The sequence below is a fragment of the Ursus maritimus genome, unplaced genomic scaffold, assembly GCF_017311325.1.
Source record: "Ursus maritimus isolate PB19 unplaced genomic scaffold, ASM1731132v1 scaffold_27, whole genome shotgun sequence".
Lineage (NCBI taxonomy): Eukaryota > Metazoa > Chordata > Mammalia > Carnivora > Ursidae > Ursus > Ursus maritimus.
This window is the reverse complement of record NW_024425230.1, coordinates 28,833,728-28,856,379: the sequence shown is the minus strand read 5'-3', so window position 1 is coordinate 28,856,379 and position 22,652 is coordinate 28,833,728. Positions and strand designations below refer to the sequence as shown.

General features: G+C 57.5%; 1 protein-coding gene across 1 annotated transcript; it reads left to right on the top strand.

Annotated features, from left to right (window-relative positions):
- SNX33 (sorting nexin 33) lies at nt 1–9,596 on the top strand. Its single transcript, XM_008708452.2, has 2 exons — nt 1–2,134; nt 8,019–9,596. The coding sequence occupies exons 1-2, from the start codon at nt 667–669 to the stop codon at nt 8,270–8,272; spliced, it is 1,722 nt and encodes a 573-aa protein (XP_008706674.1). The 5' UTR covers nt 1–666; the 3' UTR covers nt 8,273–9,596.
- The last annotated feature ends 13,056 nt before the right edge of the window (nt 9,597–22,652 follow it).

Here is a 22,652-nt window from a genome sequence, read left to right as displayed (position 1 = left end):
TCGACGGAATTGGCGGCCTGTTGTGTAAGCCTCAGTCCTTGTTTTCCCCGGCCTGGCTCGTTGTGAAGCCGGACACATCCACCCTTGGACTGGATTCAAGAGGCTGCTGCTTTTCTCCATGCCCCTCTTGGATTTTCTGGATTTTTGAAAACCCAGTGGCCCAGGAGGAGGAGGAGGAAGGAGGAAGGAACAGATCTGCAGAGGAATGTGAGAGAAGCCAGAAGGAGCTGGGAGCTAGAGCTGCCTGGGTTTCTGGAACAGTGGTTTCTGAGTGAGTCTCTTCTATTTCAGAACATTGTTCCAGTGGAAAGTGTCAGACAAATTCTTGCCCTCTCAGAGCTGATTTCTCCAAGTCACTTGACTTTTCTTCTGGGAGTGGAAGGAAGGAGAGACTACCTGCTCTGGGACTGTCAGGGGAAGGGAGGAAGATTATGGACATGGTCCCTCCCTGCTCACAGGAGTGTGTCGGAGACCTAGTAATAACAGGGCAGTTAATGGGCCGTGGACATTGCTTTGAGTAGTGGGAGGCTGGACAGCATCTGTGGGTGCTGAGGCCGCAGTTTAGGGGCTGAGAGACTGAGTCGCTGTGACAGGCCCTGAGCTGCTAGTGCATTCTCAGTTCTGGGCAGGACCCTGTCCTCATCTCTCTCTGCCACTGGCCCAGCCATGGCCCTGAAAGGCCGAGCCCTCTATGACTTCCGCAGCGAGAACAAGGAGGAGATCAGCATCCATCAGGATGAGGACCTGGTCATCTTCAGTGAGACCTCGCTGGATGGCTGGCTGCAGGGCCAGAACAGCCGCGGGGAGACAGGGCTCTTCCCTGCCTCTTACGTGGAGATCGTCCGTTCTGGTACCAGCTCCAACCATGCCGACTGCTCCAGCAGCCCAGGCTCTCTGAGCACCCAGGTGAGCTTGTATGACAGCTCCAGTGGGGCCAGCCCTTCCAGGAGTGGTGGGGGCAGTGGCTTCCTCTCACACCCGGGCAGCTTCGAGGAGGACGATGACGATGACTGGGATGACTGGGACGATGGGTGCACAGTGGTGGAGGAGCCTCGGGCTGGTGGGCTGGGCACCAACGGGCACCCCCCTCTCAACCTCTCCTACCCTGGTGCCTACCCCAGCCAGCACATGGCCTTTCGGCCCAAGCCAGCCCTGGAGCGGCAGGACAGCCTGGCATCTGCCAAGCGGGGCAGCGTGGTGGGGCGCAACCTCAACCGTTTCTCGTGCTTCGTGCGCTCTGGAGTGGAGGCCTTTATCCTGGGTGATGTGCCCATGATGGCCAAGATCGCTGAGACGTATTCCATTGAAATGGGCCCTCGGGGCCCCCAGTGGAAGGCCAACCCCCACCCATTTGCTTGTTCAGTGGAGGACCCCACCAAACAGACCAAATTCAAGGGCATCAAAAGCTACATCTCCTACAAGCTCACACCCACCCACGCTGGCTCGCCAGTCTACCGGCGCTACAAACACTTTGACTGGCTCTATAACCGCCTGCTGCACAAGTTCACTGTCATCTCGGTGCCCCACCTGCCAGAGAAGCAGGCCACAGGTCGCTTCGAGGAAGACTTTATTGAGAAGCGGAAGCGTCGGCTCATCCTCTGGATGGACCACATGACCAGCCACCCGGTGCTGTCCCAGTATGAGGGCTTCCAGCATTTCCTCAGCTGCCTGGATGACAAGCAGTGGAAGATGGGCAAACGCAGGGCAGAGAAGGATGAGATGGTGGGTGCCAGCTTCCTGCTCACCTTCCAGATCCCCACAGAACACCAGGACCTGCAGGATGTGGAGGACCGTGTGGACACCTTCAAGGCCTTCAGCAAGAAGATGGACGACAGCGTCCTGCAGCTCAGCACCATAGCATCAGAGCTGGTGCGCAAGCACGTGGGGGGCTTCCGCAAGGAGTTCCAGAAGCTGGGCAATGCCTTCCAGGCCATCAGTCATGCCTTCCAGATGGACCCCCCCTTTAGCTCTGAGGCCCTCAACAGCGCCATTTCTCACACGGGTCGTACCTATGAAGCTGTTGGCGAGATGTTCGCTGAGCAGCCCAAGAACGACCTCTTCCAGATGCTCGACACACTGTCTCTCTACCAGGGGCTGCTCTCAAACTTCCCCGACATCATCCACCTGCAGAAAGGTAAGAGCCAGAGTGGGCAGGAGACCCCTGCTGAGTCTGCGCTCTGCTGGGCCCTGGGGATCTGAGGATGGCCTAGGGGAGTGGAGCAGCCCGTCTAGTCTTTCTGTCTCATTCATTCATCCCACCGTGTGTCGAGCACCTGCTATAGGGCAGGTGCTAGTCGAGGTGCAGGGATATTATTGTAGACCGCTCTGGTCCCTGACCTCATGGAGCTCGCTGGTTACCTTTTGTTGTCCCTGTGTTTGCTCGTGCATTCCATTTTTTCTGTTTCTGTCTCATTTGCTCATCTGTCCATGATGTGCTGAGCTTGTCAAGGTATCAGGCTGAGTCTGGGAACACGGAGATGACCTTGCCCTTGAGGAGCCCACAGGCTCATGGGGGACAGGGACACGGATAACAAGAGCACAGAGTGTGGCCTGTCTTCCCACTCATCTCAAGCTCCACTCCCTGCCCTTGCGGCTTCAGAGTCTGTTCTTCCCACCGCATACCCTATCTGTGAGCTCCCTGTCTGTGTGCGGGAGGCTCGCCGTCCCCATTTTGCAGATGAAGAAGCTGGTGTCCACAGAAGGGTGGTTGCACAGGGAGTCCGTGGTCCAGCTGAGACTGTCCTTTCCTCCTGTGCCTCCCCAAGGATACGTCCATGTTGGCCAGTTCCCAAGCCCAGCTGTGTTTTCAGTTCTCATGGCCCCCCTCCGTGGGGGAGGGACAGGATGGGCCCCTGTCTGTTACTGTTGGGCCGTCAAGGAACTGCCAGGGAAGTGACTCATCCCGGGTCACCTAGGGGCACCCGGGCTGGTCCAGGGGAGGCACAGGGGTTCAGGCATTACCCACATGGCCCATCCAACTCCCCCTTCCTGAACCTGGCTTCTCTTGCCTGAACAGTGAGTCAGGGGCTAACCTGGCAGGTGGCTGAGTCCTGGGACAAGAGGTGGGGCAGATGTCAGGAGAGAGGTGTGGTCCTCCCTGGGGCTGCTTGGTAACTCAGGAAGAACGTCTGCAGGGCGTGGGGCTGGCTCCCTGGCCCCTAGGCCCTGAGGTCAGGCCTGGCTTGGTGCAGAGTTTTCCTCTGGGTGGGGCCCGGAGGCAGACCTCTGGACTGAGCCTGGGGGACAGCAAACACCACCCTCTGCCTCAGTATCCAGGAGAGTCAGGAGTAGAGCCCTGCTCTACTTTACCACGAGACTGACTTCTAGAACTTCTCCATCTCCCAGGCTCCTTTCTCCCCTCACTTTCTCATCCTCCTTCCTTTCCCTGCCCTTTTTTCTCACCTTCATGTTCCTGTCCTCCTCCGTCCCTCTTCTTTCAGCTTCAGGAGACACGAGCCCTGAGTTCTAGTTTTGGCTGTGTTCCTGCTTTGCTGGGTATTTCTGGGAAGTGCCTTCCCCTCTCCGGGCCTTAGTTTCCTGATCTAGAGAGCAAAGAGAGGGTAGACCCAGTGAGCTCTCAGGAGGGGAGACTCCTGGGGAGGATCTGGTCGAGAACAGAGTGATGCCTTAAAGCTGGCTCTGAGCTCTGGGGCAGGGATATGGCGGAGGTGGCCGGCCGGCCGGGGCCCAGTGGGGCAGGTGTCTCCCTGGGCGGAAGTGGAGCCATGTTCACTGCTGCGCCCGGGCCTGGGAAAGCTGGTTCAACCAGCTCCTTGGATAGCGTGTTTCTGTGTGGGCAGCGGCGGGGAAAGCAGGGGCACAGTGAGTAAACAGCTGCCCCTGTCTAGTTTCTGAGGACACCCACCCAGGGCAGAGTTGGGCGCAGGAAGGCAGCCCCTTACCCAGCCAGGGCTCCCAGGTTGCACTGAAGCAGGAGGAAGTGGAGCCAGACTGGCCTTTCTGACTCCGCGGCAGGGACACAGAGCTGAGACGGGCCATTTCTGAGTTTCTACTTGAGGTCTCTCTGAGAGTGAGGGCCCAACAGTCCTCTGGGCTGGTGCTTTCAACCTCAGGCAGAGGCTAACCCACCTTCCCTCCCCCTGAGGACCCCTCCCCGGTGGACCAACCCATTTGGGCTTACTGTTCCTCCTTCTGGGCTGTGGTTGGGCAAGTTAGGGAGGGGGGCTTGGGATCTAGCTGAGACAGAATTGGGCAGGTTTGGGGGACCATGGGCTGATGGGGGAAGGAGGAGTTCCATGCTGGCCATGTGGGTGGGATCCTTTCTCAGAGAAAGAAACAGGAAGGTTGGGCCTCAGGTCTCCAGAGTTTGTCTAGTCCATCCAGACACCTGAAAGAGGGCAAGCGTGTGGCAGAGGCCATGGAAGGAAGGAGATGGGAGGCTTAGGTGGGGTCAGGAGGCCAGGATCTGGACAAATATTGCCTCTGAGATGACTGAGGGTGTTTTTCTCCCCTCAGTTTCCCCCTTAGTAAAATGGATCGTGACGTCTGCTTGGCACTGAGATGAAGCCCCCAGTCTGTGCACTGGCCCAGCCCCTCAGTCCAGGGGTCTCCTAAAAGAAGGGGATCCATATAATTAACCATCTAAACCTGGACGGTCTTGGGGGTGAAGGGGGCCCCGGTTGTAGTTACGCTGGGACAAGGGGAAATAGTGCCCGTCCAGGGACGCACCCTGTAAGCCAGCCAGGGCAGGGAAGTTACTGTGGTCCCCGCGCGTGTTACAGACGAGGCACAGTGAGGTGGGGCAGAGCAGGAATTGGGGCCCAGGGGTGTCTGACTGCACAGCCCAGGCTGTTTCCCCTGTGTCAGACAGATGGGGTGAAGGAGCTCCCCGAGGGATGCGTGGTTGTGTAGATGAGCCAGAGGGGAAGGCCGAGGGAGGCTGGGTGCTCTAGCACCACTAACACAATTGGCGTGCCTGGTGGGCCGGAAGCAGGCCCAGGACGCAGAGCGCATGCGGAGCGGCCATGGGACTCCCAGGTTGGCCAAGGCTGCATGTCCCCCGCAGAACCAAGTGCTTGTCTGGCAACATGGGTGGGTCCAGCCTGTGTTCTAGGCCATCATCTCATCCTCCCTCTCCCTCCCCTCCTAGGCTTCCATAAACAAAGGGAAGCCTCTTGCTACCAGCCACCACCAGCTGATTCTTGCTGTGACTGAAAAGCAGTCTGCACATGGTCACACGCGGCATCTTGAGCTCTTACTCCATCGGGTGCTGGCCTGAGTACTTCATACAGAGGAGTTCAGTTAAGCCTTAACTGCACGATAGGGCGGGCACTGTTATTATCCCATTTCTCAGATCTGGAAACTCAAAATCACTGTGCCTCCAAGAGCAGTTGTCGGCAGCATCAACCTGGTCCAGCCTGTCCCATTTGACAGTGGGCAGAGCTCCAGCCCAGGCAAGCAGTGGCTTGCTGGAGGTGACACAGCTGGGACTAGGACTCAGACCTCCTGTCCCTGGCCTGGGTGGGGGGTAATTATCTCGGAGAGGTGGGGACAAGATGGGTTAAGGTGGGAGCTTAGGGCGTATGGCTGGGACACTGGGGCTCTGAAGCTTCTATCTCCTTTCCTGGTTCCTGGGATCCAGCCTACAGGACACCTGCCAGGGCAGGAGGCCCCCCCGGGTCCTGAGCTCTCAGGTTGAGTCCTACGTGGAATGTAGCAGGGCTGCTGGACAGGCCTGAGCCCCAACTCCCAGCCCGTCTCTGGGGTACGTTAGTGTTAGCTGGTCCCAGCCCCAGATCTGAGTCACAGGGTGGAGAGGTGACAGAGAGCAGGGTGGGACCTCCGCTTGCCCTCCTCCCCCCCACAGCTTTTGTCCCCCATGCCTGGCCCCCTGCCTGTCTGTGTATACCTAGCAACTGCAATAGACTCGTTTCTATTACTTGGGCCTCTGTCTCCTCATCAACACAAGGAGCCTTTCATTTCTTCAAGGCCAGAAAAGCCCTCTGAAATACGGGTGCACCCTCGCTGCACCTCAATTTTTTCAGGCAGCTGGAATCCAAGCTAGTTAGTGTCTCCTCTTCAGGTGGGTTCCTTGTCTGTTATCTGGGGGCCCCACACAGATGAGGTGACCTGGGCAACCTGGCATGGGCTCTCTGCAGTGGATGTGGTATCCACCCCCCAGTTGTGGAGGGGTACCTCTAGGCCGCATATGGGGCACAAAGGAGGCTGGGAGCCCCTAGGCAGGTCCTCCCCAGCACAGCCTCAGTTTCCTCTGTACAAGCTGGGGGGCTGGGCAGCTGGCCTCTAGAACCTCTTTAGCTCCGAAGTCTCTTATTGGGTCCTCATGCTGGGCCTTGGGCTCATCCCTCTTCTGCTGCCCAGACCTGGGCAGTCGGGATGGAACAGGAGGCAAGAGGTGGCTCAAGGAGGGTGGCAGAAGGACTGAGTGGGTTGGGAGCTAGTGACTGCGGCGTTCTTTCGAGTGCTGTGTGATCGGCCCTGGAGATTCTCCAGACTCGTGTCTGTCTGCCCTAGCGGCCGCCGTTGGCCGGTTAGCCGCGCGCTTGCCGGCTGATATGGATGCTGCTCGCTGTAAAGGCCTCTGCAGTTATTTCCAGCGCGGAGAGCCCTGGGCCTGACACAGAGTAAATGACCACAAAAAGGATCTTGAATGCATCGGACATCTTAAGCACGAGTGTAAAGAGCACATCTCGAGGGCCCCCAGTGTGCTGCTGGTGCACCTTGGATGCTCCTGAAGCGCTCGGGGCGGGGGGGGGGGGGGGGGGGGGGGTGTCCTGCATGAGAAGCCTTCCCGCTTCCTTACTCTGCGTTGCAGGGTGGATTCCCCACAGCCCTGCGGAGAGAGCGTGCCAAGCACAGGCACACCGCCTCCTCCTTCCGGCAACCGGCCCCACGGCCTTCAATGCACAGTTAGTCAAGTGCCTGTTAATTCAGAGCTGAAATTCATTCACCAACTGCGTGCTGATTCATTCAGAGTCTTCTAAATTGGGTCCCCTGCCCAGGTTCGTCCCCCGTCCGCCATCTGTCACCTGGCTATTACAGGGCCTCCTCTGGTCCCTCGAGGCTGGTGTGAGGAGGGACCGGGCCTGTTTGTGGGGAGACACACACAAAGGAAAATTCCAGGTGGCCTTCGAGGTGCTGTTTTAGAATCAATAGTGTGATGGGGGTGGGGAGCACCCTTAGAGAGAAGGCATTCCACCTGGGGGCACTGTGGGAGGCTCTGGTGTGTGGGTGGTGCCTGAGCCTCGATCAGGGGCCTTAAATTATGCAGAACAATCTAGCAGGCAGAGCTGTGGAGGTACGAAAGAGCAGGGGGAGTTTGATGAACATGGGGTCAGTGTGGAATGGGTGCAGGGGCCAACTCCCAGGGGCTAGGGAAACGGGCGGGGACCTTCGTCTGCAGGCAGAGGGGAGCCAGGGGAAGGTCTGGAGCTTTGGATGCCCATCTTGGCTGTTCTTCAAGTACTGTGGAGAACCTCTCAGAGCCTGGGCCTGAGGTGAGAGCCCCTTAGGGGCCTATTGTAGTAGTTCAGTGAGGAACGGGTTGTATCAGCTCAGCAGACATGTACCAAGCTCTCCTGGGGGCCAGGCCTGGTCCTGGGGGCTGGAGACATGGACTCGCAGACCAGAGGGAGGCAGGTAAAGCAACCACAGGGTGGTAAGAGCAGTGGCCGATGGAAGCCTGGGGAACATTTGGAGGCACCTAATGCCGTGGGGGCGCAGGGAAGGCTTTCTGGAGGAGGTGATGTCCGAGCCGATTAGGAGCCAGTGTGAGAGACGATGCCTGTGTTGGGTAAGGATGGCCCTGTCCTGGAACTCGATACAGCCAGCAGGGCTGTGACGGGCTGGGTGCTGTGGGCTGCTGGCAGTGCCCCAGGTTTGGAGGGAAGATGTGCCAACGGTGAGGGTTTGGGGGAGCTCCTGGGGGAGACACCCAGGTGGCTGTCCCTGAGGGGGCTCGTGGAGGGTAGAGGGAGCAAAGAGGGGGAGACCAGAGCCCTAACTTCCCTTGTCCTCCTCCACTGTGCCCGTGCCAGGCGCCTTCGCCAAGGTGAAGGAGAGCCAGCGCATGAGTGACGAGGGCCGCATGGCGCAGGACGAGGCAGATGGCATTCGTAGGCGCTGCCGTGTGGTGGGCTTCGCCCTGCAGGCTGAAATGAACCACTTCCACCAGCGCCGCGAACTCGACTTCAAGCACATGATGCAGAACTACCTGCGCCAGCAGATCCTCTTCTACCAGCGGGTAGGCCAGCAGCTGGAGAAGACGCTGCGCATGTACGACAGCCTCTGACCCTGGGTCCCCGGCCCCCACCCCCGCCTGGGCCTGGTCGCTGCAGTGCACTCTGCTCCCTAGACCCGCCTGCACCGCTAGGGGCTTCGAGGATTGGGGTGGGCTTTGGAGGAGTCATGGGTCCCCCTGGGGAAGGCCTCCGGCTGTTAGAGGTAGGGGTACAGCAGGAGTGAGGTTTGGGGTCAGGAACCTTCTAGGCCGAGGCCTGGGCTGCGGGTCAGTCACTTGAGGCCAGGCCACGGTCCTAGCTTCCCCCAGAACATACAGGACTCGCTCACCTGGCCACCGCCTCCAAGTTCATTCAGCCTGCTGCGGCCCTGTGTCAGATGCTGGCTGGGTACCAGGGCTGCGACATGCCTGCCCTCAGGGAGTCCCCAGTCAAGGTGGGGTCAGACACAGAAACAGACAAGGGTAATGCAGAGTGACTGATGATAAATAAGGGCTTCCTGGAAGCTTAAAGAGAGAACCACTCATTCTGCTGGTTAGGGAAGGCTCCACAGAGCAGGTGACATTTGAGTAGTGCTTTGAAGAATGACAGGGACCTGCCAGACAGTACATGGGGCCAGGGGTGGGGGAGACATTCAGAAGAGAGGAATAGCATGGGCAAAGATGTGAAGACATGAAAACTCCACCTCTTCTCTCCCTTACTTTTCCCAAGTAAGTTTGGTGCCCCTTGGTGGGGATTCTGGCCTGTGTGACAGAGGGAAGGGCTCTTCCTCCCATGTCCCTGTCCCTGCCTCACCTTGTCCCCTCAGGAGGAGCTGCAGGCCGACTCCCTCCTGACTCCCTTCCACCTGCTGAGCCTCCATTACCCCTTGGTTAGGGGACCACGCAGCATCCTTTCCCTGGGCTCAGGGTGCTGAGATAAGCCACTGACTCCGGGACCTTGGTGGCACCCTCCTGGAGAGGACACCCAGAAGTTACCAGATATTTGAGTTCACCAGCAACGGCTCTCCACATTCCAAGCAGGCTCAGGCCCCAGTGAATCCCGGAATCCTTCCTGTTGCACAGAGGGAAGGCCAAGGGGAAAAAGACAGGGGCCGGCTTGCCCACTGCCCAGAAGTCCTGGGCCCATGCGCCCATGGCCCGCTTCACTGTGATGTCAGCGCCGGCTCCCTCCCCAGCCAGGCTGTGCTGTCCCCCACCCATGTTTACATCCTCAAGGGGGCTATTCCCTCCCCCCAGGCCAGTGTGTGGGCCAGGGGGGGTTGGGGGAACTGACAGGTGCCACTGCTGGCCTCCCCAGGAGGTCATGGCCACTCCTGGCTCCTGCTGCTTGAATCTTTTTTCTTTCTTGTTTTCTTGATAAACCTTTTGCAATTAAGACAACAAAAGCATGGCTGTTTTTGTTTGGCTCCCAAAGGGATTGAGGGTGGGGGAAGGATGAAACCCTAAATGTCCCTGGGAGCTTTTAGACAGTGAGGTCATGGTGGACACAAAACCTCTAAAGCTGGGGGAGGACTGTGCCGATGGCAGGTGCTAGCTGGGGAGCTAGAGGTGGCTGTGGACCCCAGCTGGACACACATCCTTTCCAGACCTTGCTCTCCTCATCTCTCAAAGGGATGGAGTCCTGCTGGGCCTCGGGCTGTGCTGCTAAGTGATCTAGGACTGAGCTTGCATGAGTGAGGGAGAGGAGGCCATGCTCCAGGACAGTCTAATTGACAGGGGGTTCTTCTCCCCAGGGAGGCATGCCCCAGCCTGGCCCCCAGGAAAGCCCTGGTCCAGGAGAGGTGGGAGAGGGGACTTGGAAACTGTGTCCTTCCCCAAGAAGTCCAGGGCGCCCAGTCCTGTGGTGGCTTCCGTGTTGGGAACTGAGGAGAACTGACCCCCCAGCCGGGCCCTCAGCGGTGTCCCAGTTAGGACCAGTAGGAATCAGTTCCCATGTGGGAAGGAGGGGCGCTAGTAAAACTACGGTTCTCTTTCAGGGCAAGGGGGACTTGGTGGGAGGCTAGGGCTGACAGGGTCTGGGCCTCAGGAGGCTTTGACCAGGCCAGGGGCCCAGGGAGCTTATAGCAGTAAGAGGGCTAAGGAACAGTGGGTGCAGTGGGGTGGAGAAGGGGCAGCAAAGGCTGCCCGTTCAGGGCAGAGCATCCTCAGAGGAACTTCTGGAATGGGCCCCTGGCCCTGGGTCAAAATTAGGTCAGATTTGGGACTTTCTGTGGAATTTTCCCCTCCCTCCTCCCTGCCCTCCTTCCTTCATTTTCCAACCCACCCAAGGACCTTCCTGCCTTAACCTCTCAGCAGCTTTGACCTCCTGGCCGCCTTCTGTAGACAGTACTCTGAGCACAGCGGGGGAGGCTCCTTACTGAGGTCAGTCTGGGTAGGGGTGGTGGAAGCGCCTTTCTTAACCCACAGTGCCTGGAAAGTCCCCTCTTCATGCTTCCTGCCCTGGGACTAGTATTACCCTCGTGTGTCCCTTCCTTGGGGGGAGGGCACCTCTGATCCTCAGGGCGAGGGAGGCCGTCTGACACTTTACTCAGGAGGGGCTTGGACCTGGGAGAAGTGTCCAGAAGTGAAGTCTTAGGACGGGTCAGGTCTACTGCGGGCATCCTGAGATATCTAGGCTGGGGCAGGCTTCTGCGTAATGGGGATTGAGGATGTCACAGCCATTCCCTCGGGTTTCTTTCCGTCTCTCTGTGGGTTGGGGTATTGGAGGGGGGAGTTTGAGGTCGGTCTGAGCTGACCGGAGCGCCTTTCAGGAGCGCCCTGGGGGACCAGGTGGGGGAGGTGTGGGAGCACCCTGGTGGTGGCAGGGCCTGCTGGCTGGCCTCAGTCATGCCAGGCAGATGTTCCAGCCTGAGCTGGGCCCAGCTGCCTCCAGTTCCCTCCCTCACTTTGCCCTGAGGGGGGTGGAACACAAGGCCCCTCTTTCTGCCCTGGGCAGCAAGCAGGACCTGGGGTGGGGGTGATCCGAGTCTCTGATCCCCAGTCTTGGTCCAGCCCACGAGAGGACTTGGCTTTGTGGCCACATGTAGGGGTTGGGGATGGAGGCAGCCCTCGGCTCCTGCATGTGTTTCCTCCCGGACACACAGGAGGGCCATGAGCCTCCATGCCACAGCTCTGCCATGACGGTGCCACGCCTGGAGGGGAGGCAGGGAGGTGGGTGGCTCCAGAGCCAGCTCAACACCTCTCCTCCATCCTGTGGCCCAGCCGTGCCATCATCCACAAGTCCACGTAGTCACAGGTAGAGCTGCCCAGCCCCAAGCAGGCACAGCCACATGCAGCCACACACCCTGCTCACGGGGACGTAGGCCACTCCTGGCCGTCTGCACACAGATGTCCAGTCATGTGCTCGCACAGGGGCACTCCCAGCCATGGCGCCACCCACCGTCACACATTCACGGCCACGGCTGCACACGTGTCATCCCTTCACAGCACTAGTCACATCGTGTCCTCGCTCACAGCCGTACCACAGTCCTACCCACACAGAGCGACACACACTCAGACATACAGCCACAAGTCACACATGCTCCTATCAAAGGGGTCCCACGTGTTGCTGTTTCTAGACTGCAGCCGCGCCACCTCCTGGGGGAGCCAGTGGCATCACCCGTCATCTGACACTGGCACTGTGCAGGTGGGGAACTGGAGGTCTAGTGAGGGGTGGCAGCTGGCTGTGTCACGCAGTGGGGCCAGAGGTTGTTCGAGGGCTTGAGCCCAGCTCTGGGTAGCTCTGTGGCCAGTCCCCAGGGCCACTCCCTCTTGCCTCAGTAGCCCCCTGGCAGAACCCACTCAGCAAAGCTCTAGGCATCTCCTATCTGTCCAGCCAGAGCCCAGGCTGCAGTGTCCCTGTGAGCCAGAGCCAGGACGCAGTGGGCAGGGCCCAGGCCTGGGCGGGAGGAACATTCCTGCACCATCTCCTCCCCGAGCATGCAAGGACTGGGCCCGCCCTGCCTGCCTGCCCGCTGACTCAGGCCTCCAGGAGCCAAGCCTGCTTGTCCCCAACGCCCCCAACCTGCTTCCTGTCCAGTTCGGCTCCAGTATGGCTCCGTGGGCTGGGGTAAGAGACGAGGAGCCCTGGCAAAAACCATGGAGAGAAATGAAAATTCACCTCCCCCAGACGGAGCTCAGCAGAGCTGATTGTGAAATCTGGTCGCAGGGTTCAGGATAGTTTAACACAAACCTTTTTTCCTTTGTTTTTTTTTTTTTTAATTTATTTTTTTTAAAAATTTTTAAATATTTTAATGTTTTTTAATTATGTTAGTCACCATACAGTACATCCCTGGTTTCTGATGTAAAGTTCGATGATTCATTAGTTGCGTATAACACCCAGTGCACCATGCAATACATGCCCTCCTTACTACCCATCACCAGTCTATCCCATTCCCCCACCCCCTCCCCTCCTTTGGTTTTGTTTTGTTAGTCAAACCCCAGTGCAGTCTGGTCTGTTGAAAAAGTGAGTCTCATAGCTGTGGCTCCCTGGTTCTCACAGCAGCCCTGGTAGGCAGCACTGTTCCATTTCACAGACGAAGGGACTGAGGCTTGGCTAGAGTGAAGATGGGCCTGCCCTGGGATCACACAGTGAGATAAGGTGGAGCTGGATTTGAACCCAGCTCCCTGACGTCTTTCCTCAAAGTCTTGATTGACTCGCTTAGGTCTGAAGGAAAAGGGGCTGGCAGAGCTCCACTCCAGAGGTGCGAGAACGGGAGGCTGGCAGACCCAGCTGCTGACATGTGAAGGGGCTGGTGGGTAGGGTGAGTCCCGCCAGCCCCCAGGGATGAAGAGGCTGACCACAGCCCTGCACAGTGGCCACAGCCTTGACCCAGGATCGCCCCTTACACATGAACGCGTGTGAGGAACACCGCCTCATTTCCTGCAACTGACCAGTTTCTTCGTTGCTTTCTCATTCCCTCACATGATAGAAAAGGAATCTCAAATCAATTTGGGGACCCCTCCTTTCTAATGGGATGCATATAAGTTTTGGGGATGGTACATTTGAAGATGGTGGGCAGGCCTCTGGCACTTTGAATTTTAGAGGCTGAATCCCACACTCTATCACACACGTGAAAATTTGCCTGTCTTCCATATTAAAGGTCATTCATATACACCTGTTTCAGTTGGGTTCCATTTATTGCTTGGCAATGCCTTGTCTTACAGGTATTTATTTAAACTTGATTAATTTTGATTTTGTCTTTTTCTTCTCTTTTTGTGTCCTGCTACTTTTTTTTTTTTCTTCCTATAAACGGTGTGGGTTCTTGCAGACTCCTGGACCATGGCGCTGGGCCTGTGCTGCCCACCATGGTCCTAGGTTAGCCTTGGATCCTCTGGTTATCTTCTCCCCGCCCCACCCTCTCTTCCCACCACTTGCTCCTTTGATCCCCATCCTGAGGCCTCTGTGGGTCTGGCCTTTGGTCTGTTTTGAGCACTTAGGGCTCCCTTGATCATCTGTATACCTGCGGACCTCAAGGAGCCTCAGGAGGCTAGCAAAAGTCCCTTCTGTGGCCTGTGGTCCCCTTTGGGGCTCACGGTCAGTATTCCACAGCTCCCAGCATGCACTCGTGCACAGGAAGTTCTGGGAGGCTCTAGAGATCCTATGCAACCCTTTGTCATCGGGGGCCTGGCTGCCACCTTGGGGCTCTGCCTGGGAAGGGGCCAAGTCCCTGATGCACCTGGATCTGCCAACCTCTGGGGCTTCTACCGTCCCCAGCGCGGGCGGCACCTGGCAGACGCTGGATGGCCAGCATTTCCCAGCCACGCTGCATGCAAGAGATTCTTGTGTGAGATGGTATCCAGGTCTGGGTCACCTGTGCTGGGAGGCAAAACGGTGGTGCCTGAGGTAGGAGTTGGCCTCCTGGAGGCACCTGGAGCCTCTTCTGGGCTGACCTGGTTCCCCTTCCTGCTGTTTTGGCAGCAGTGTAATGGGCGGGGGAAGTACGAAGCTCCGCTGGACAGCCCTGCTGTCCCCAGATAGCCACCAGCCCCCTGTTGCCTTTCTCTCCACCACCCAGAGGCAGGGCCCTGGTACTGACCGGAGTGGCTGAGGCCTGGTGCGGATCCTACCCACACGTACTTGTTCTAGGGATGTTTCTTAGTGGCTTCGTGCTTGCATTTCTCTACTTACAACAGGAGTTCCAGATGGCCGTTAGGAGGATTCCATGAGCAAAACCCATCAGCTGGACAGTGCCCGCATGTAGCAAGTGTTCAGTGAGGAGTAGCTGGGAGAACCAGCCTCCGAGCGGAGCCTTAGAGTGGCCCTGGAGAGAGGCTGGGCCACGAATATTCTTACCCCGCTTCGTAAGTGAGAAGACTGATTGAACGAGCCTCTAAGGCCACATAGTAGGTAGATGGCAGGGCTGGGCCTGGGCCTAGGCCCCTGACCACCTCCAGGCCTTGAGCCTTGCCCCATGTTGCTGCCACGTCTTTATGGGGAGCAGACTCCTTGGGGCTTCCTGGCTGTCATGGTACATGTCAGCCCAGGGCCGGAGGGCTCCACTGGGCCATTCATTGGCTGTGACACACACCATCACATACAGGAGAGCGGGGTCCTGGAGTTAAGAGATACAGGCTCGTGTCGGGCCTTCCCCGGGTAGATTTGGGGGACCTCAGGCAAGGTCAGTACTCAGTCTCGGTTTTCCTCAGCAGATGTTGACAGTTGTCACTGTGACACTGGGGCTTGCATTCATGAGTGTGGGCGTGTCACTGCTTCAGAGTGCTGTGTCCTCGGAGCCGCACAGGCCGGCAAGGTGGGAGGTGGCCCAAGTGCACAGCGGCTCACGCTGAATGCCTGCTCTCTGCCACTGCGTGCTGGGCATAGGGCTCAGAGCCTCCCCTGTGCTACCTCGTTGTCCACAACTGCCCGGAAGGTGAGAATGACTGCCAATGTGTCCCAGCGGACCGAGGCTCCGAGGCATGGGGTCCCCTTCCAAGGCGGGCAGGCTGGGCAGGCTGGGGGCAGCTGTCCTGCTGTGCAGTGAATGCACGCGTGCTGGGAGCTGGGGGGAGTGGGGAGGCAGGCAGCGAGTCGCTGCGTGCCTTCTGGTTAGCAGGTGGAAGGGCAGAGGGCTTGGCCCACGGAGATCGCCGAGCAAATATTTGTTGACTGATAATTTCCTGTAGGGCCTCAGGCTGGAGTGTGGGAGTGGGGTCTGGCCAAGGAAGAGTGGGCTGGGCAGACGGAGGCAGGAGTAGGGGTCCGGGGCAGGACTCAGGTGTCTGGGAAGGAGCTGCGTCAGGAGCCTCCTTGCTTGAGGGGCCTCCTTGCTTGAGGGGCCAACATGAGGGGTGAGAGTGAGGCTTGGTAGGGAAATGCTGGGACTGGGTTCTTGTGAGTGCCGAGGCGGAGCTGGAGAGGGGGGCGCCCTGGCCCCGGGGCTTCCGTGTGGGGTACGGTGGGCAGGCGGAGGGGAATGGGGTGTGTGCCAGAGTGCGTGTGTCCGCCCGTGTGGTCGCTGGGTGCCCGTCAGTGTGTGCACCGGTGCTCGTGCGAGCGTCCCCGTGGTGGCACTCTGCCTGTAGTCGTTCGGCCACGCGTGAGTTTCCCTGCGATCCCCAGCCTGGAAGAGGCAACACCTCTCACCCTGAGCTCAAGGCCAGACTTGCAGTCAGCCTTAGTTGCTCCCTTTCTCTCATGCTCCACATCCACCCCTGAGAAAAGCCTCGGTAGCTCCTCAGAAGAGGTCCCAGATCTGACCCGAGCCCCGGCAGCGGCCTGGCCCAAGCTACCGCCTGCGTAGACAGTTGCAGTGCCTCCGAGCCCTTCTGCCTTCTCGACCACGCCCTGGTGGTCCAGCAGGAGTCGGAGGGACCTCTTGAGACTGTACTCTAGGGGCGCCTGGGTGGCTTAGTCTCTTGAGTGGTGAAGCGTCTGTCTCCAACTCAGGTCACGATCTCAGGGTCCTGGGATCCAGCCACGTGGGGCTCCCTGCTCAGTGGGGAGGCTGCGTCTCCCTCTGCCCCTCCCCCCAACTCATGCGTGCACACGCACTCTGTCTCTCTCTCAAATAAATAAACAAAATCTTAAAAAAAAAAAGTCTATTCTAAATCCAATCATGTTGGACCCTGCTTTCAACCTCTAGGGCTTCCTGCCATTCTGACTCCAGCTTCCAAGTGGCTACCACCGCCCACAAGGCCCCTTTCTGATGGCACTTGGAACCCCTGTCCCTTTGGTCGCAGAATTCCAGACCCACTGTAGTCTTGGCTGTTCCTCACATAAGCCCAGCACGCTTGCACCTCAGGGCCTTTGCATTTGCTGACCTCCTCCGTTTGGAATGTTCTTCCTCTCAGATGTTTGTGTGGTTCAAACCTCAGTTAATTCAAGTTGTTGCTTAAAATGTTACCTCTTTGGAGAAGCCTTCTCTGATCATCTAATCTAAAGAGTCTTCCTAATCCTAGTCCTCTGTCCCCTTGCCCTGCCTTACTGTTCTTCGTTTTATTTATTATAAACTGCCAGCTGTATACATATATGTCTCAAACACGTACAAAAATTGAGAAACTAATAGATCCTCATGTGCCCATGTGTCAGCTTCAGCAATGATCAACCTTGGGCCAGTATTTTACTCCCCGACATCCCTTGCTTCTAGCGAACTCCAGACATCGCACGTTCTCATCTGCAAATAAATACTTCTATGCAAAAGTTAGATTTTAAATATATCTGTTCGTTAGAAGGCAGCCTTGGGGGCAGCTGGTGTTCGCCTTGCTCACTGCCGTGGCCCCAGTGCCTAGCACAGCGCCCTGGCTTGGGATGTCTTCAGGGCCGTGTCTCAGATCCCTGGGGAGGGTAGGTGTGTGTGTTGTGGTTTGCACAGGTCAGCCGCTGTCAGGGAGTGCATCTGCACTTGCCTGTGTGCACTGCCACGTGGGGCAGTCCTGTGAATATGTGTGTGCGTGCGTGCGTGCATATGTGTGTGTTGCTGCAGCAGCTGGTGGCTGAAAGCATGCTTCCTCCCTGACATCATCTCCCACGTCCCCCAGAATCCAGGGACTTGCTCTTGGGGAGTATTTCCCCCTTTCTCAGCAAGGCATGGCGTGTGAGAGGGTGGGAAGGATTTATGTACCAGTCCCTGCTCATTCCTCTGGAGGGCTGGGTTTGAGGCCACAGTGGCCCAGAGAGCCACTCCTTGTCCTTCTCTGGATAGTAGGAGGCAGTGCCATCCCAGGCGGCAGAGCAGGCAGCCTCCTTCCCTGGCACTGAAGCCCAGCCCACTTGGGCTGGCATCAGCTAGATGGGGGGTGGCTAGCTATGTGTGAGGGGTGGTGGTATTCCAACCTGGCTGACCCCTAAGGCTCCCAGGGTGACCCCTGGGAAGATGAGTTCACTCAAACTGGGGGGCCTCTGGGTGCAGAGTTCTGGCCCAGGGGCTCAGCACTCCCCCACTCCCCACCCCAGTTCTGCTTCTTCCAGGGTTGGCCCTGGCAGGAGGGTAGCGGGGAAGAACAAACTTCCAGCCCAGCACCAGCTCGACTCCAGGGGGCTGCTCCCTATCAGACTGGGGGTTCCACAGAGCTTCTCTTGGCCTGCTTCCCCGAGCCCCTGTCTGCTCCAGGGCCGGTCTTATCGGCCCTCTGGCCCCACATCATCTGGCCCCTGCCCTCGTGTTCCGCTTTAAGCTTGGCACTCCCTGTCCTTCATGCATAGCCCAGGCTCCCCTCTCCGGGAAGCCTTTGTGTTCTGGCCCTCCCTGGGCCCACCCTCCTTCCCACCCTGCCCTCCTCTACCTGCAAGGCAGGGTCAAGTGCCACTCCTCCCTCTTGGGTCCCCGGGGTCAAGCCTCCTCTGAGGTCTTCTGGATCACTGGAGTGGGGTGGAGGAAGGGAGGTCAGCATGGCTGCCAGCTTCTAGCCAGAACATGACCCCTTCTGCACACCTCATTCTCCCTGCCAAAGCCCAGCAAAGGAGAGTGCCTTGATGTCCCTCTTTTCCAAATGGGGAATTTCCAAATACTCCAGGACTGAGCATTTGTTTAGCACTTACTGTGCGCCAGGCACTGTGATGGCTGTAATGAATTATAGTAATAACAAGAATGTCAGTTTGACCATTTGTTAAGCTTCTACAATATGCCAGACCCATATGCTAAGGCGATTCAATAATAACCACTATTATAACAGCACTGATAATAATAGCCAACATTTATTGAGCATTTACTATGTGCCTGGTGCTGTTCTAAGAGCTTTGCCACAACACTTTGAAAAGCAGCCTCGGTCAGGTGCACTGCTTCGAGAGGTTCTAATTCAGGCAGGGGGGTGGGGCCTCTGGCTACTCACCTACCATTCATGGCAGTGGGAACTGGGAACTGGGCAGGAATGAAGACAGGAGTCGGGGCTGTAGGCAGAAAGCAGGTAGCAAGCTCTCCCGGGCCTGGCTCCGGACTTGCTAGGGTCTAACATCCCTCCACAGGTGGGCGGACTTCTGTAAGTTCATTGGGCAGACATAATCACCATCGCTGCCCTCCCTCCTTCAGTTCATGGCTTCTATCCCCAGACTGAGCTGCTCAGGGCAGCTCATGGGGCAGAGGGGCTGAAGTCCCCGGGCCTGGAAGCTTCTTGGGTCCACGGGTCCCGCCTCAGTTGCCTAGTCCAGGAGCCACTCCCACAGGGCAACCTTCTAGCAGGGCTGACTCAGGAGGAGCCTTCTGCCCTGACTCACAGCCTTCCAGGAGCGCTGAGGCTCCACCAGCCTCACCCACCTGCCTGCTTGCTCAACAGCCCTTTAGAGACGGCTCCGCCTTCCCCAACAAGACCCAACAGGGTTCTCTCTGCTGCTCTCTGGCTCCTGGAGGTCTCTGCCCTGGCCAGCATGTCCGGATCCCTGGCTCACACACATGTGTCCTGATGCCTCCCTAGGTGCTGGGAATCCCTCTGCTGAAAGATGTAACTTTGGCATCTGGAAGGGTTTCAAGCCTCCAGGAGGTAGGCTGGGACGCTGAGACCTCCAACTGAATGCAGGGTCCTCTGGGTCAGGTAAAGGTAGGGGCACCCTTGGCTGGTCTCTTTTGCTTGCCTGTGGAAGGTTGGGACCAGGTGAGCCCTGCAGTGTTTAGAACAGCTGGCACGGTGGCCAGTGGCTCCTGGAGGCTCTGAGGAGGAGCTGTAGCGGCAGGGGAAGGCTGAGTGTAAGGGGATTCTGGGTTGTCTACTCCTCCTGTCCCATTTAATCAGTTTGATTCCATCGGTGGTAGGCTCCCACATATGATTTGGTCAAAGTGTTCTGCCCATGTGCCTCTGAGCAGCTAGACCCCAGGTATCTGGTAGGAGGGAGCCACAGGTGAATATGGAGGGAGAGAGAAGTGAGTGCTGAAGAGTCTGGCAGGGATAGATTAAACCTGCTCCTTAGAAACTTAGGACCTGGGGCCAGGTCTGCCTGGGCCCTGGAAGTGGCCTGGGGACGAGAGCAGCAGTTGGGAGCCCTGGTGGCACTCCTAGGGATGACGGAAGCCAGGGGAACCAGATGGGAAGTCAGGATATGGGGTCTGGGTGGGATTGGTGGCCTTTTGGACTGTGGGAAAGGAGGGGCTATATTCTGGCAATAGACGTTTACCGAACATCTATGTATCTAGCCCCGGGCCCGGCAGACATTGCCTCTGATGGGCACACAGCCTTGAACTATGTTTACTGCAAAGGACAGAGGGCTGGGGCCTCAGCACCCTGGGAGGGGAGGGGAGTTGGGGGCCTCAAACGCACGCCCAGCACCCAGGGCAGCACACAGGCTGGGGGGCCACAGCATTTGTTCTGGGGGCAGAAGGGAAAGTTAGTGGTCCAGCCTCCCTTGCTCCCCACCCCTCTGCAGGACAGGACACAGTGCTCTGGGAGGCCCATCCCCTCCTTCTTGACCAGGCCCACGCCGTGTCCTGACAGGCAGCTTCTTTCCCCTTCCTTTGCTGGCGGCTGTTGCTTTACTGTGGGGGAGACCCAATGCACTGACTGGGGGCCTTGGCCGGACCCCTCCTTTTGTCCCTCCCTCTGCAGGTGGAACCTGGACAGGTGGGGAGGGAGGGACTAGCTGGATTGCAGAAGGCAAGGTGCCAGGGGCTGCTGCACTCTCCAGGGATGCTGTCTTTGGGAGGTGAGGGTGGAAGTGGGCTTCTTCTGCAGACCCTCCCCACTGGATAGACCTGGCTACCAGCCTCGTCCTCCTCTGCTTCCCTCTTGTCCTCAGTGGAGGCCCCTGGAGCAGGCACCCCCACAACAGAACCCTGTCCCCACAAATCTTCAAAAGAGTGTGGGGAAGAAGGATGGACAGTTTGAGTTGAAAGACAAAACTCTGGAACCGGATGATGGGTTCTGACCTCTTTCTAGTTCTGTCATTGACTTACTATGATCTTGGCCTGGTCCCTGCCTCTCTCAGCTCTGTTTCTGCATTCAGAGGGTGACGGGGAGAACCTAAGTCAATGTGTCTTAAACTTTACTGTTTGTTAAAATGCGGGTTTGATTCAGACGATCTGGGGTGAGGCCTGAGAGTCCTCATTTTTTTTTTCTTTTTTGAAGATTTTAAAGTAATGTCTCTACTCATAGTGGGGCTCGAACTCGCAACGCTGAGCTCAAGAGTCTCACCTTCTGACTGAGCCAGCCAGGTGTCCCAGGAGTCCTTATATCTAACAAGCTCCCACATGCTTCTGGTGCTCCTGGTCCACGGACCGCACTTTGAGCAGCAAAGACTTAGACAAGCCATCTAGCTTGGGCCTTCGGGACCCAGAGACTGGCTCACTTGAGCCCTGTGTGACCTCACAAGGCATCCAAAGGAAGTCTTGGGATAGCGCTAGGCTTTGGGCTAACAGAGCTGGCAGTGCCCAGGTTGGGGGGCACTGGAGCTCCTCAAGCTCCTAGCTGAGGCTGTGTTTGCGTAGAAAAGTCCCTTCTTGGCCACTGGTTGATTTAACCAAGGGTTACTTTTGTCTTCAGGGGGTCTTAGGACATCTGCATTGTGAAGGAACACAGCAGAACAACACACCAGTTATCCTGGTGGCCCTCTGAGAAGGTGGCGTCTTTTTTTTTTTTTTTTAAGAGAGAGAGCACGTGCTTGAGGAGGGGAGGGGCAGAGAGGCAGAGGGAGAGAGAGTATTTTAAGCAGGCTCCATGCCCTTCGTGGAGCCTGACTTGGGGTTCGATCTCACCACCCTGAGATCATGACCTGAGCCAAAATCAAGAGTTGGACACTTAACTGACTGAGCCACCCAGGAGCTGGCATCCTTGATGAGGACAGCAGCCATCAATTAAATACTGTACCTCATGACCCCAAGAAGGGCAATGGGACCAGGAGGTAGCTGGCCATGCTCAGCTTTAGCAGCTGCATGGCTGTCCCTTCCATGGAAAGACCCAGCACGCTGTCAGGAAAGAAGGAAGCAGGCAGAGGCAGCTGCCTTCCCACTCCAGGCTTCCCCTCACCAGCCCGTTGACACGCCTGGGTTAGGGCATCCATCGTGGGTGGCAGTTACTGACACGTCTGGGGCTCTTCAGGAAGGGCTGGGTGGATTCCTATGGGCATCTCCCACAGCATTTTTGGCACAAAATGCCCTTGCCCATGCCCCACGAATCCTAGCGGTAACCAGAAGGGATGGTGTTAAGTCCGAGTGAATTGTGGGTACCAGAGGGACTGTGGCGACAGGGCTCCAGCAGGTCTGGTTCCCATCCTGGCTCCCTCCATTTGCCAGGGCTTCCTCACCTGTTCTGGCAAGGAACAGGAAACCCAACCAGAGCACTCTGGGGCTGCCTAGGTACCTCCATTCCTTGACGATCTTGAATCTTCAGGGCCCAGAGGAAGATGCCAGCACCCCTGGCAGTTCCCACCCAGTCAGGAGAGCTGGAGGGGGGGAAGGGGAGAGCTATCCCATGCTTCTTATTGGAGGGTGATGGTTCCAGCTCTGTGGGTTCCACAGTTGCCGTAGCAGCTCCACTTAAAGGGCCGGCTCCCAGCACGAGGAGAGGGGCTCAAAGGGAGCCCCTTCTTTACCATCTAAGAGGCTAAAGCGTTTAGGGTGGTAGGCAGGACTTCCAAGCTAGAGAGCCCAAGAACTGGGCTCTCTGGCCATCCCTACCCTGTTCCCCATACCCTTTTCTGCTGTGGTTCCACTTCCTGGCTCTGCTGATGTCAGTTTGGGTCTCCGGATGGTCAGGAGTCCTAGCCCTTGGCGCCACATGGCCAGCTCTGAGGAGGGCCCACAAGGAAGGAGTCCTGATATCCGAAGTTTCTGTGTGCACCTGTATCTATGTGTGGGCGTATGTATTACGTAGGCAGGTATTTATGTCTCTGCTGTGTGTCTGAAGGTCTAAAGGTACACAGCTGTGTGCATAAGTGCACTGTGTGTGTGTGTGTGTGTGTGTGTGTGTAAAGAAGAGGGTCAGAGGCTCCCAGACATTCCTAAGCACTTGTGCACAGGTTGGCTTCCATCTCAGTGCCTGGGAGGAGCTGACTTCTTAAAGTAAGGGGATAGTGAGTTATTTTGCAAAGTGG